This window comes from Clarias gariepinus, chromosome 18 (genome assembly GCF_024256425.1).
Source record: "Clarias gariepinus isolate MV-2021 ecotype Netherlands chromosome 18, CGAR_prim_01v2, whole genome shotgun sequence".
Lineage (NCBI taxonomy): Eukaryota > Metazoa > Chordata > Actinopteri > Siluriformes > Clariidae > Clarias > Clarias gariepinus.
Genome location: NC_071117.1, coordinates 11,488,011 through 11,502,802, shown reverse-complemented (window position 1 = coordinate 11,502,802; position 14,792 = coordinate 11,488,011). Strand labels below are relative to the sequence as shown.

Genomic DNA, 14,792 nt, shown 5'->3' with positions numbered 1-14,792 from the left:
GGTACGCGCTGGGTTAGACAAGCAGTATGGCGGAAGAGGAGAGTGAACTGGAGTTGGACAGGTTTAAGAAAGAATTGGAGAGTTTGCTGAACGACGAGTGCCGACTGCAGAGCAGGTCGTATTGCGCGAGGTTTTGCGAGGTGAGGTTGTAAAAAAACACGCAGATAAACAGAAGGAGAGGGATTATTATATCTATATAAAGAGATAGAGCTCAACGAGTAGCTAATGCTAAAGCCTGGATAATGAAAAGGGAGCTAGGCTAGGCTAGGCTAGGCTCGGCTCTTCCAAAACTAGCATGCTAGCGTACTAGCATACTAAACAGCACGTGAGGATGTAACGCGTTACCTTACGCCTTTACGTGCTAGTTTGCTAGTTAGTGCGCTAGTGTGTGTGTGTCTGTGTGTGTGTGTGTGTGTGTGGTATGGTAGCCGTTCTCAGCCGAGATCCCCCTCCTGCACTGTGGAGGGCTATTTATTTTGGGTTGCGCGTGCACCCCGATAAGTTAGTACAATGTTTAAAAAACAACAGTGTCAACTTTTACTTGTTTCTTGCAGGTGTGTGTGTGTGTGTGTAAGATGTGTGCTAGCTTAGCAGACTAGCTTGCTAAGTTACATTCCAAAACAATCGAGCTCCAGCTGAATGAAGTGAAGCTAACTCAATAGCACGAAAAAGTGTGTGTGTGTGAGAGTGAGAGAGAGATAGAATATTATATAAGGGTGTAGTGTATGTGTAGATGAATCAGGATCCTGTGTCTGCACTGAGGCTGTGGGTTTGTTAGTTTGGGTTTCAGCCACAAGTGATCATTTTGTTTGTTGAGTTTCAACAATTTTCAAATTTTATATATATATATATATGTGTGTGTGTGTGTGTGTGTAGAGTCTCTTTAAGATTTCAAATAAGAGATTTACATTACACTACGCACCTTATTCACTAATATATATATATATATATATATATATATATATATATATATATATATATAGATAGATAGATCTATCTATATAGAGAGAGAGATACAATGTGTGTGTACACGATGTGTATAGATGTATGTGAGTTCTATCTATCTATCTATCTATCTATCTATCTATCTATCTATCTATCTATCTATTTCTATCTGCATCTGTTTGTTTGAGTGTGTATTGAGTCTCTCTAAGGGGGCAAAATAAAGGCACTTTACCCTACAAAACAAATAAACAATACATTGTACACTACAATACACTACATCATATAAATAATTAGATACTTCTATACATATAAATACACACACACACCCATGTATTATTGATATCTCTCTCTCTCTCTTTTTCTCTCTCTCTCTCTCTCTCTATATATATATATATATATATATATATATATATATAGAGAGAGAGAGATTGATATCTATCTATCTATCTATCTATCTATCTATCTATCATTGTCTTAATTTGAGTCTTTCTGAGGAACAAGTCCCTATCTATCTATCTATCTATCTATCTATCTATCTATCTATCTATCTATGTGAGTGTATATGTGTGTTGGGTCAAATAAGGGATTCACTTTATACTGCACACCTTATTCAGTGTATATATGTATGTATTTACATGGTGTGTGTGTTGATTCTCTCTCTTTTAGGGGCAAAAATAAAGGAATTTACACTACAAAAAAAACATACAATACTTTGTAAACTAAAGTATTAGAATACACTAAAATATAATAAAAAGTAATAGAATGCACTACACAACTTATTCAGTGTGTGTGTACACACACTTATAAACACATAATATAAATGGATAGACTATATTAATCTCGTGAGGGAACTGGTTTACATATAAATTATGTACAATTCCATACACACACACACAAATGTACTAAAAGTTTATAACGAGTTTATATGACGTGTATAACGAGTTGGAATGTTTCTGTTATGACACAACACACAGTCTCCTAAAATGTTCCTAATTTCTTCAGTTTGTTCCAGCCATGGTAGAGTTCAGTGTTCAGGATCACAGTAACGTAAACAGTCCCTTCCGACATCAAATCGGCTTCTGCTTAGTTAAAAGACGAGAAACTTGTCCAGTCAAGAACACGTGCGGTTAATTTGTATAGATAGTGTTTGTAAAGGTTTTGTACATGTCGCTAAGGCCTGCGCAAGAGAGTTAAGCCTGACTTGTACTTCTGTGTCAACTCTTGTGTTGCACCGTACCCTACGTCGTACTTCTCCCTAGAACTATAACTACTAAAAAAAACAACTGAGTGGTGAAGGGACTCAGTAGAGTTGGGATAGTAACCCAGTGGTTTGTTGGTGTAATTTTCGTGTGACATGGACACACCACAGTGCAAGTTTAAACGCTCACACTTGCGTAGACTCTCACACAGAAGCATAAATAAGCCTTCACCCAGCTACTGTGGGCTCTCTGTCATTAAAACGACTCGGCGGAGGACCACAATCCTGTATTACAGGCTGGAAAGCCAAATGAGTTTTCCAAATGACTTTTCAGGCTTGTTCCATGGTGTAGACTCATTTAGTTTTATAACAGTAACACTTGCATTCTGCATGTTACTGATGGTTATTGGTGATATAAAGTAATAGTAAAAAAAAAAAAAATCAATTGCACCTTTAACAAAATGCACACGTGAGCAGGACAAGACCTTTCAAAGTAGTTTACGTATTTATTTTTTTAATATATAAATAACCGTCTGTATAGATGGCGATCGCTGACAATGAGGTGTACACCTGGGTTTTTGTGTAATATATTTCAAACAAACGCATAATTTTAGTCATCAAGGACGGTATCCTGAGCACCAGGGATGAGATTCCATCTCTTCTTGTGTACAATAAGTCTTTATTTATTTTTTTTGTGCGCCATGTTCCTACACTACACACCTCATGTCCTACTGCAGGCGTGAACAGATGATGAGCTGATCTAACGTAGTCAAATAAAGTGTCAGTAACATTTTAAACGTTTAGCTGGGCCGTTCGAGCGAAAGAGTACAACACATTCTGTTCGTCACGCGATCATGGTATCACTATCAGTAATGACTCGATCCCATGACACCTTTTGTAGTTGAAAAATTGTTGTAGAAGTTTTAGTTAGAATTCCATTCCTGGTCGTAAAGACTTTAAAAAAAATAGTTTTTTCTTTTATTCCTGACTCACTCTCTTCTTTCTATTGTTCATTTCCTCTTTTGTAGAGCTCAACCGTTCCAATTATATCCCAATTCTGGTTTTCTTTCTTTCTGCCTCACAGCTGGTTGAGGAATACACGAGTCGATGGCAGGTGCCCCTTCCACAGCTGCAAGTCCTGAGGAGCGCCCTGTGCGCGTTTGTCCGCGGCACAGCATCATTCCCGTCTGATTGCGAGCACGTGCGCTACACTCTGAGCAGTCTGGCTCTGTGAGTATAGGAGTATCACAGTTTTCTTTACTTCTGAAGAAAGTTTGATAAGCAGAAACACTTTCCGAAGGATTCGAAAATAACCGTTAAAAAAAAATATTTCACACGACCGCAGGAGCGTCTTTGAGCTGCTGCTGTTCTTTGGGAGAGACGAGTTCCCCGAGGACCCTCTAAAAGATATTCTGGACTCATTTCAGGTAATTGCATCACCTCCGACCCTTTTAATTCAGGAAGTTCTAACAAGTAGGCTGTCACCTTTTTCATGCTAACGTTAAGCCATGTGATGACACTGTTTTCCACAGATCTTGCGGTGGTAGCCATCAGAGCGGGCCGACATATATTTATATATTTTATATTTATTTTACATTTATATATTTATAACTATATATCTAACTATATATATATATATATATATATATATATATGTGTGTGCAGAGAGAGAGAACATTAATTTGCACTTCAGGAAAAGAAAAATTGTATGATGTCTAATATATTATGGTAATAGTAATAATATCGTCATTTTATTTTCATAATATTATCACCCACACTACCACTCAAAAGTTTCGGATCACTTTGTTTTTGTTGAGTGATTTACCAATACAGTGGAACCTTGGATTACGAGCATAATTCGTTCCGGAAAGCAGCTTATACTATACACTCGTAAACCAAATCAAAATTCCCATAAGAAATAATGAAAACTCAATTTTTTTGTTCCACAGCCAAAAAAATAAATACATAAAATAATGAACACAAAATATAAAGTAAAATTAAAACAAATTAACCCGCACACTACCTTTAAAAAAAAATCTGACAGATAAATGTTTTTCTGTTTGTGTGTGTATATGTGTGTAAAGCTAAAGTAAGGAGCCCCTTTCTCCTCTCCCTCTTCTCGTCTTCCACAGTACCCTTCCTCCACTCTTTTCTCTCACACACACACACACATACGCTCACACAACGGAAACACTTTTATTGGTTTAAAAATATACAAGAAATATCTCTAATGACATTTGAATCGCGACAGAGCAGTGTTTCTGTGTAAAGCAGAGAGAAAAAGTGTAAGAAGGTGAAAGTAGGAGAAGTCTGTCTGTGTCTATCTTTGTCGGTCTTGTGGAACACTCGCAAACCGCGTTACTCGCAATCCGAGGTTTTACTGTACTGGAGATTTCAAAACCTTGAAATAACTCGTATGTAATTATGTAACAGCATCGAGAGTCAGATGTTATTTTAAGACACGGGGTTCAGATATTCTGGAACAGTCCCTGCAAGAACAGTATTGTCAAATGCATTTGCAAAACGCATAATGAAACTGTCTCTCATGAAGACCTTCCCAGGAAAGACCAAAGCTAAGACCAAAACTTACCTCTGCTGCAGAGGGGACATTTAGGGTTACCAGCCTCAGAAATCACTAATTTAACAAGAATTAGATTAGAATCAGATTAGAGCCGTTATGAAGGATTTACAGATCATAAGTAGCAGATACATCTCAATATTAACTGGTGATTATTGTGTATTTTGAATAAATGCCTTCAGTATTGTTTTACGGTGTAGAAAGAAATAAAAATCAGGAAACGGCCACGGAGTTAGAAAGTCATCCCAAACGTTTTGAGCAACAGTGTGTATATAAATTTATATATAGCGTTTAGTAAAAAATTTAGTATTAAAATATTGTAACAAGTTTTTTTGTTTTGTATGTGTGTATAATTTTTTTTTTTTGTATGTGTGTAAATTTTTTTGTTTTGTATGTGTGTATAATTTTTTTTTTTTTATAATTGGTTGACTAGTTAATCAATCGCAGAGAGAGTATACTCTATGTGTGGGGAAACACTGGATGGATCCCATCTTAATTTGTCTCGTACTTTTCCGTGTGTAGGAATGCCACTCGAGTCTAGTGAGGTACCAGAACGTGTACCTGTTGCAGGTTAGACACATTATCAGAGATGGAGGTCCTTGGGCTAGTCCTTTACTGGAGGGAATCCTAAAGGAAGTGGAGCAACCACAAGAAGAAGGTGTGAATAGTTAATTTATTTATCTATTTTTTATTTTTTTTTACTCGTTATATGCTCATAAACAGCTCCTGGGCGTTAAAAAAACTTAACATTTTACCGTCGTCTCTCCAGTTGACCGGTACCTCAGCTCTGAGCTGTTTATGTTTTTCGAGTTGCGCGTTCGTTACCTGCTGGCGTGTGAGCGGACCCGCGAGGCCATGGCGCTAGCCCTGAAGTGCAGTCAGAACCCGAGCGCAGGCCGATGTCTCTTCTTCAAGCAGGCCTACCTCTCCTGTCTCTGGAAGTCCTCTCAACAAGAACGCGTCTACATGGAGGTGTGTTCCTGCCGGTCTGATTCGAGAAATATATAAAAAAACAACAACATAATTTTAAACTTTTTTTCTCTCCTTCCTTTTTTGGATCTGTAAAGATGGCAGAGATCGACGGGAAGGATGCAGTGGAGATCCTCTGCATTGCAGAGAATGAAGAGAAGGACGAGCTGCTCCTGGAGCTTAGCAAAGGCTTCCTATTGCAGCAGCTCCGAAGCGGAGACATGTACTACCTTTGGTGAGTTCCGAAATAGCGTTGGACACCACTAGTGTCTGAGTCAGCAGCAGATTGGACTTCATATCATGGTTGGATTCTTAAAAAAAATAATAATAATAAAAATCGACTGAACTTATTGTGATTATGTGATTAATGACATTATTTACAATTATCATGGTTGAATTTTAGTAATTTTAGTAGTACATTTACATTTAGGCATTGGCAGACGTTCTTATCCAGAGCGACTTATAAAAAGTGCTTTAAAGTGTACATCATTGGATAGTAGTAAGAGTGTTAATTATGTTCTGTGAAAATGTTGAGTTGTGGTACATTGCACTTAAAGGCTATCTGTGTGTATCGTCTGGTCCTTCTCAGGGATCTGGTCTTCATCTGGTGCAAATTGTTCCTCCGAGTGAAGGCCCCGGGAAAACACTTCCTGCAAGAATGCAAAACGTTGCTCATGTCAGCCACCAACGTCAAAGCAATCTTTCCATTCATGAAGGTGATCTTGTCCGAGGTATGTCCACACACGGTACATACATAAAAAAAAAAAAAAATCTTATAATATATATACACAGTACTGTGCAAAAGTCGTAGGCACCATATTATATGCTATACCAATTTTGTCATACATGTTTATCATGTCTGCATAATTCTGTATAAAATTATTCAGTATTTCCATATGTAACTTAAAAATTTATAAATAAATAACATTACAGGAGAATATATGCATGGCTGTAAAGAAAAAAATATAATAGAAGACAGACCAGTTTTCAGATGGAAACAAAAAACCTAATGTACGCTCCTGAGATTTGCATAAAAGTAGAAAGGAGCGAGTGTAGAAAAGTTACCAGAAGAACTTATATTCTCCAGGAAGCTCAGTAAAACCTAACAACTGTTTTATTTATAGTACTGTGAAAAGGTCTTGGGCACATACAAAAATATGACAAAAGATGCTTTTGAAAACATTTCTGCATAAAAGAAACTTCTATAAAGAGTAATAAAATATAAAGTAAAAATTTGGAGTGAAAACTCGTTGTTTAAATCAGGAGTTTTAGACAGGGTTGTGGTATATACCAATGCGTTTTGATGAACTTAATTTTATTTAATTTTACCCAACTATACAGGTATATTTTGATTTAAACAAATTTTAAAAAATGGGTCGCATAGTCAGAAATGGTACGGCTTTATTAAATCATGTGTGTTATGATTTATTTTAGTTGTTTCTGCGACCAGATAATATGTGCATTTTTAAGTTTGACATTTCTGCGACCTCATCTCATTGACACATTTTTAAAGTAATAATAATTTTGGTTCTACATGATGTATCAGAAAAAGATCGGTTTGTTAACTGTGCATGTTTGATCATCACTACGGCCTCTGCGTACTTTTTACTGCAGCTGGCATCCACTGTATTTATCGTCTCTCTGTACATTGCGCTGGTGCTAGAACTCCTGTACCTGTTTGTTCTGGTAACGTGAGAGGGAACTGTCCGCTACTACTTGATCAATTGCGGGTGTCAGATGGACAGCTTGTTAAAAAGGTTTGGCAAATATACTTGGGTGGTCCACCATAGTATGCTCCATGTGTGGAAAACACTGCTTTATATTTCAAATGGATCTTTGGGATTAATAAAGTTCTTTGAATCTTGAAAACCTTATCATTGCTATAGTAACAATTCATATCCTCAGTGTCATGTACATGGATATAATCAGCCGATTAAAAACACGCTTTTGTATAGCAGAGGTCACTCTAATCGGTGATATGATAATTGAGGTTTTCTGTTTGGAGATTTTTTTATATGACGGGTTTTTGAAGGAGTCTCCAGTGTCAGATCTTTTGTCTGTAGAACAGAGGAGCTTTCAAGAAGAATGAGGAATTAACCTTGACAAACATTTCCTATTATTTAATGTGGCTTTAAGTGGACAAAATATACATATTTTTATTAATAGAATTAGTCAAAGTACCGTACAGCATTTTGGTCAACTATGTTAGGATTAAACGTGCATTATAAATACATTTTTGTAGCTCAGTATTGTATGTTTAATCATGTTCTTTTCTTATTTTTCTTAATATATATATTTTTTTTATTTCAGAATTTGGGAAAAGAAGGCCTTACTTTTTGCGTGGAGCTCTGCGCCCAGGCCCTTCAGACTGACCTCAAGAACGACCCCGTCACCAAATCTCTCATCTACAAAACCATTGCGTACCTGTTCCCCAATGACCTGGAGATCTGTAGAGCCTGTGCGCTGCTCGTCTTCTTTTTGGAGCGCACGGTCGAGGCCTACAAGACCGTCTTCTTTTTGTACAACCACCCAGACCTGGAGTACCATCTGGACGCCAGTCACGTCAGGAACAACGTTCGCTTTGAGGTCATCCGGATCCTAAAAAAGGGCCTGTTCTTCGACCCCGAATTCTGGAGCCTTCTGAACATCAAAACAAACTGCCTGAAGCTCATGAGGGACGAGGTAGCCCGAGCCGCCCTTTGTGAAATCACGGAGGAGGACCCATGGGGCCCGAGTTACTGCGTCCGAGAGCACTGCAAATGCCGGGCAGAGCCAGACAGGACCGCGGTTAGGCAGGAAGAGAGGCCTGGTAGTAGAGACAATGAGGAGGAACGGGTCCCGAGCGCTTCTGCTGATGTGTCTTCCGAAATCCTGGAGTATAAGAGGAGAGGGAGGAAACCAGGGTCGCGACTCGGCAAGGGTCTGGAGCCGTTTTCAGTCCGGCGTTCCTTCAGGCAGCTGGATTCGGCACAAAATCATGCCGGGCAGCTGAACAACAGATGTCAGAGGTTTCTCACTCGACAGGCAGAGAAAAATATTCTAAAACGGCGGGGCAGGAAACCCCGATGGCTTTTAGAACAGTTGGCCGCACTGGAAGAAAACACTGCTCCCGGGCAACCGAAGAAACCAGGAAGGAAACCAAACCCGTTCAGCTCGCTCAAGGGCCTTTTGGTCGACACGCCTGTCATCGAGATCACCATGGAATATTCGTACCCTGATAACGAAGTCGAGCTGCCTGTCGACGTCCAGGGCCGGTCCACGTCCAGAACGACTTCTTCCACAGAGCGTCGCTCCGACCGAGCTCAGACGGGGCCTTGTATTAAAGCCCCGGACTCGTTCCTTCAGCTGCTGTTCGAGAAGCCTCCCTGTTCATGGAAAGAAGACGACTTTCAGTCACAGGACATCATGGTCGCGATTAGAAAATTCCACACCTACGCAAAAGTGCCTGAAGAGGAGGGAAGCCCTTCGCTCCTTCACCTTATGGATACTGCAGCATTAGCAGCTCCGCTCGCCGTGAAGCAAGAAGATGGTCTTCAGCCTGTAAAGGATCCGAGTGAACCAGTCGACGGGACTAAAGTGACCTCACTGACCGCTGCTGAAACCCAGGAGATCCACGTTGTTAGCGACAGAGCCGATCCGTCATCGCTTTCAGCTGAAGTCCAAGCTGATGGTAAAATCACTACTTCTATTACTACTACTACTGCGGTCAATTCTCCCAAAGATCATAGCGCTAGCGTCGCGTTTGACAGTAGTGTTCAAGTGCTGGAAAACGCCCCGGAAGTTTCTAGTCTTGGTACTACACCTGACAAAGCTACTGATTACGTTTGTACAACGTCTGAAAAAGAAACTGACAGTATTTCTACCTCTGAAAACGCACCTCCTCCTCCTCTTCCTCCTAATAGCACACCTGAACTTGTACACCAAAGTCAAGTTTGTACCCCCAAAGGAATCCTGGACACTCATGAACACGGAGTCGAGGACGTGGCAGACGGCTCGAAAAACACGAGCGCAGCCGAAATCATTCTTGAGACTCCTGTCGTTCTGGAAGAATCGAAAGCTCAAGACCAGGCGTTGCAGCAGACCGTGGAGGTCGAGACGCCGCGAGACTACGGCTCCTCTGCTGTACCTGATGCTCAGACCAAACGCCGGTGCAAGCTTTGCAATAAAACCTACGAGACGCCTCTTAGCCATGCTTTGTGGCATTACCGGAATGAAAAGAAGTGCATGTTTTGTGACAAGCTGGCTATGACTCGTGGAGCCTTGCAGCATTTCCAGAAGCACATAAAAAATTTGGGTAAGGAGGAAAGTCAGGTCGAGACCAAGAAGCGCGAGGAGGTTGTAACTGAAGCCGCCGGAAGCCCCGAAAAGACCGTTCAAGAGTCGCCGCCGAAGAAAGCAAAGCCTGGATTCGCACAGATCAAGTCAAGACTGCTAATGAGATTAAAACTGACCAGGAAAGCCAGAACTCAGAGCGAGACGGAGAAAAGCTCAGATAAGGCCGAAACGGCTCTGAAGGAGACGGACGCGAAGACATCCGAATCAGCACCAGAGCAAAAAGAGATTAGCGCGAAGGACGATAAGCAGAGCGTCCCGCACGAGACGATAAGATACGTAACAAGAGGTTCGATTAAGAAGTCTGAGCACAAGGGACGCCTGCTTAGGGCCAAGCTAGGTAGGAAAGGAAAGCCTCTGAGAGTGAGGACGGGGGGAGACGGTTCAGCACCCAAGGACGGTTCCATTCACAGGCTGAACGGAGTAACGGAAAAGAAGCGGAAAATGTGGTGGCGTCAGGAAGACATCGGTCTCAAAACTGATAAAGATGTAGCACGAGGAAAAGAAGAGAAAAAGACTATTTTAGAGAAATCTGAGAAGACGGCGAAAAGTAACAGGGTTAATTATAACATCAGGACCAAAGCTGACAAGGCGACCAGCAATAATACCGAAGAGGAAAGTAAAAACTCAGAGTTGCTCGAGGAACCGAGGGCAAAGAAGAAAAAGTATGGAGAGAATGAGAAGAAACGAAAAAATGAAGAAGCAGCTACGGAAAAGAAGAATGTAAAAAAACAGAAAAATGGGTCAGAGGCGGAATCCAGCGAGACCCCGAAGACTCTGCGGAAGAGGAGAGTTGGTAGTACCCCTGCGGTCGGCTGTCCCGTAGACGCCTGCACGTTCCAAGCCATGCCGGGCCCGGTCCTTTCGCACGTCCTCATCCACCACCCGGGTGACACGAACGCCCTTGAGTTCTTCTACAACCTTGCTGCCAAAAAGTGCGTGTTTTGTGCCAGAAGGATCTGGAGTCCTCAGCACTTCTTCGACCACGTGGTCTCTCACCGGGGTAACCTCAAACACCCGTGCTACCACGTGGCCTGCCAGAAGAGGTTTAAAACACGGACGGACGTGGGTGACCACATGGAGAGGGACCACAATCCTCTGAAAGCGAGCTGCTGCTTCCCTGCGTGCACGGTGGAATCCACCAGCCTTAAGGATTTGTACAGCCATGAAAAGAATCATTACAAAACGGTAAAAACAGTAACTTCCACTGAGAAGGGTGCGGACAAACCCGGCCTCAAAGCATCAAGAGTAAAGAGCGCTCCAGAAGTAGCAGCAGCACAACAACAACAAGAGCAACAAGCAACTCAAAGCATCTCAACAGATAACGAGAATCCACCTCCACCTTTTCCACCCCCTCCACCACCACCAGGTGAAATTAGCAAACTGAGAGCTCAAAAACCAGAAGATGAAAAGCCTTTGACGCTAAATAGAAGCTCGGTGAACTACGGCAGCAAGAGCTCCCGGCTTGTCAACGGTCACGGCGAGCATGCGCATGAATCCGGCGTTAAAGCGCACCCTGCTATCATGAAAGAGCAGGACGCGAAGTCCGAGCAGGTGGCGGTCAAGCCGTTCAGCAGACTCCCTCCTTCGGCATACTTGGACGAGCTGTATCTTAGCATGCCCAAAAAGTGGAGGAGGCCCCAAGCACCTGCCAAAGGCCTAGAGTCGAACGATGATGTCCTCGTCAAGAGGCAGAGCTGCTCGCGCTGTAACGCGTCCTTCGATGGTGAGGAGGAGCTCCAGCTGCACCGGGATAAATGCACATCCCTTTTCGGCTTCGATTCAGATGATGAAAGTAAGTGCAGTCTAAAAACATGAGTTGTTTCATTATTTATTATTATAATAAAAAGAAAATCATTCAGAATTAAAATGTAAAAATTGAAATCCTAGCCATGTTGAAAATCATTATAAAAGAAATCTATATTATATATTTTGGTCAAACCTTGTTCATGTATCCACTTTATTTTAGGCTTGTTCTCAAGAGACAAAAACTATAGAAATGAAAATTAGATCTACTTTAGAGTAGTCAATGTCCAATTGCATGGCAATCTCTACATGGGGACTTTATTGTCTAAATAACTGGCAATGAAAATGAGTACACCCTAAGTGAACATGTCAAAACTGTGTCCAAATTGTCAAACAAAGTGGCCATTATCATCTATCGCGGCCTTAATCCTCTTGGGCCTGGACATCTCCAGAGCTGCTTCTCCCATGTTGTTACTGGGATCCTCTTCCACTCCCCCATAATGACATCATGCAGCTGCTGGATGTTGGACACATGGCACTTTGCCACCTTCCACTTAAGGACGTCCCACAGGTGCTCAATAGGGTTCAGGTCTGGATACTCGGACACACACATGGACGTAGTGAATGGGACATGTAACTTTGCATGGTAGAAGGATGTTCAGCTATCATCATTTAGGGTATGTTTGCTGAAATTAGAGGGGTAAATGTAAACAGTAAATTTGGTTAATATACAAATATATATAAACAGTCTGTAAGGTGCAAATATACATTTAAATACATTTAATTTAATAAACACTGAGCTCTACCTTAACCTGGTAATCTATTAAAAATTTGGAAATTTTAATGTAGTTACATAGCATGATTCTTTTGTGTTTGACTGCAATTGCATTTGAGATTCTCAAATGCAGTTCCTCTATGATCCTACAGGTGGCGCACGCTAACCTAGTCACATTTACAATAATAAATAATATATTTTTTTTAAACTTTGGATATTTATAAAAGCGTGAATGATGGTTATCCCCATCTGTATCATCTTTTCGTCTCTTAGGGGGTTTTCACATTATGGTGGCGGCATCGTTTCTGAGAACGCTTTACCCCCGTGTCTGGTTCGTTGATGTTTAAACATGATGTCATCAGTGCAAACTGTGTCCTTAGAAATCTCTGTGCATAATAGTGGAAGTTTAAAAACTTGATGCAAGGACGGAACGTTCAGCAGGGCTTTGTTTTTTTTTGTTTTTTTTTTTCTCTGTATAATCTTACTTTAAATCCTGTAACAGTGAAAAGCCGTTTACATCATGTTGCTTTCTAACTATTTTCCATCTTTTCCTCATAGATGCCTTCTAAAGAGCACTGCTGCTGTGGACGGTGAAAAAAATCAAGTCAACGACAAAAAAAAAAAAAAGGACCGTTCTGATAAAAAGGCTATTAAACTGAGAGCTTGTCTGACGGCTTGGACATCTCCCTGGACCGGTTCAGAGAGAGACGTCCTGTATTACTCACACCACTGCGGATTTGCAGCGCGTGACAAGATGCAGAGCTCCATTGCGAATTCTGTTTTAAAGTGTGCTGCAGTATTTGAAAAACAACGCTAGGTTTAACGTTGTGGTCATAAGGAGGATTCTGCCTCAACCTCGACCTGCGATAGACTTGTTTTTTTTTGTTTTTTTTGCTTCAAGAAGTGCAAAGTGTCGATATAATTGCAATGGCAATGAAAGCTGGAATTTTCAGCAAGTTTTGGAAAATATCTGGTTATTTGTGAACTTTTGTCACAGATTTTTATTAGCATTTAATCTCCCAGATCTGGCTGTCTCGCATTCCTTTGTACTCTAACGAGCAAACCAGTCGCTCGTCACCGATTTAGATTTATTAAAGGATTTGCCTATATATTTATATATATATATATATATATATATATATATATATATATATATATGGCACGGAGGACAAATCAATTCTCACAAGTTTTAATGAAAGATAAAATGATGACAGAGCAGTATTTGATGATATATTTTACATCGTAGAGCTGGGGAAAAAGACAATTTGTTTCGAAAAGTGCGATCGGTGGCAGTCACGAAACCTCTCATGACATTAATGTATATATATATATATATATATTTCTAAAGCTCTTCTCTTAACACTCAAATAACAATGAGAAGAATCAATTGTCTCACAACCGAGGCATGACTGATCTGTTCTACACAAGGACATTGATTTACTAATTTAATTTATTCATATTCTTTTTTTTTTTTCTTTCTTTTTGTATTTTATGTAAATGTTTGGACAGTTTGAACGATATATAATAGGGATGGGTTAATATAGTGGGTTTATATATCAAGAGTTTTTCTGGCCTACAAAAAAAAAAAATTAAACGTGTATTACAACGGAGTCGAATTTTCTGTGTCATTTGTGTATACACTGATCAGCCATAACATTATGACTACCTGCCTAATATTGCCCCTTCTGCACCCTGACACTTTTCCACCACAACCATCTTTTAACCTTTTTCTCAATTTGAGCTACAGTGGCGCTTTTATTGAATCAGACTTTTTTTTTCCTTTCTTGGATAACTTTTGGTCCTGACTTCTGCAGACCAGGAGCATCAAACACAAGCTGCGGTTTTATAGTTGCTCTGACCCAGTTGTCTAGGTCATCTACTCTGACTTCTGTCAAAGTCACTTAAATTCTTTAAAAAAAAAATTCTGCTTCCAACATGTCGACTTCTAGGAAAAAAAGGGTCACTTGATGCCTAACATATCCCACCACCGCCAGCTGCCATTGTATTGAAATTGTACTGTAGCAACTGTGAGAAGGTGGTCATAATGTTATGGATGATCTGTGTATGTGTGTATAATGAATACATGTTTGTGTATGTATAAGTGGGACAGTGATTCAGTACAGCGCATGCCGCAGTACTAATCCTACGATTACACGTTCACTCCACTAGGGGCGCTGGTTGTTTTTTTTTTGTATATATAACGGTCTCTATGTAGGGGCTATGTTGCAAACCAGGAACTAGGGCACTCG

At 40.5% G+C, this 14,792-nt stretch overlaps 1 protein-coding gene across 1 annotated transcript; it reads left to right on the top strand.

Annotated features, from left to right (window-relative positions):
- The first annotated feature begins 8 nt into the window (after positions 1 to 8).
- Positions 9 to 14,147, top strand: znf654 (zinc finger protein 654). The gene is made up of 9 exons (XM_053477248.1): positions 9 to 140; positions 3,228 to 3,373; positions 3,489 to 3,570; positions 5,244 to 5,379; positions 5,491 to 5,693; positions 5,789 to 5,925; positions 6,280 to 6,421; positions 8,001 to 11,817; positions 13,102 to 14,147. Exons 1-9 carry the CDS (start codon positions 27 to 29, stop codon positions 13,110 to 13,112), a joined length of 4,788 nt encoding a protein of 1,595 aa, XP_053333223.1. The 5' UTR covers positions 9 to 26; the 3' UTR covers positions 13,113 to 14,147.
- Positions 14,148 to 14,792: the final 645 nt, after the last annotated feature.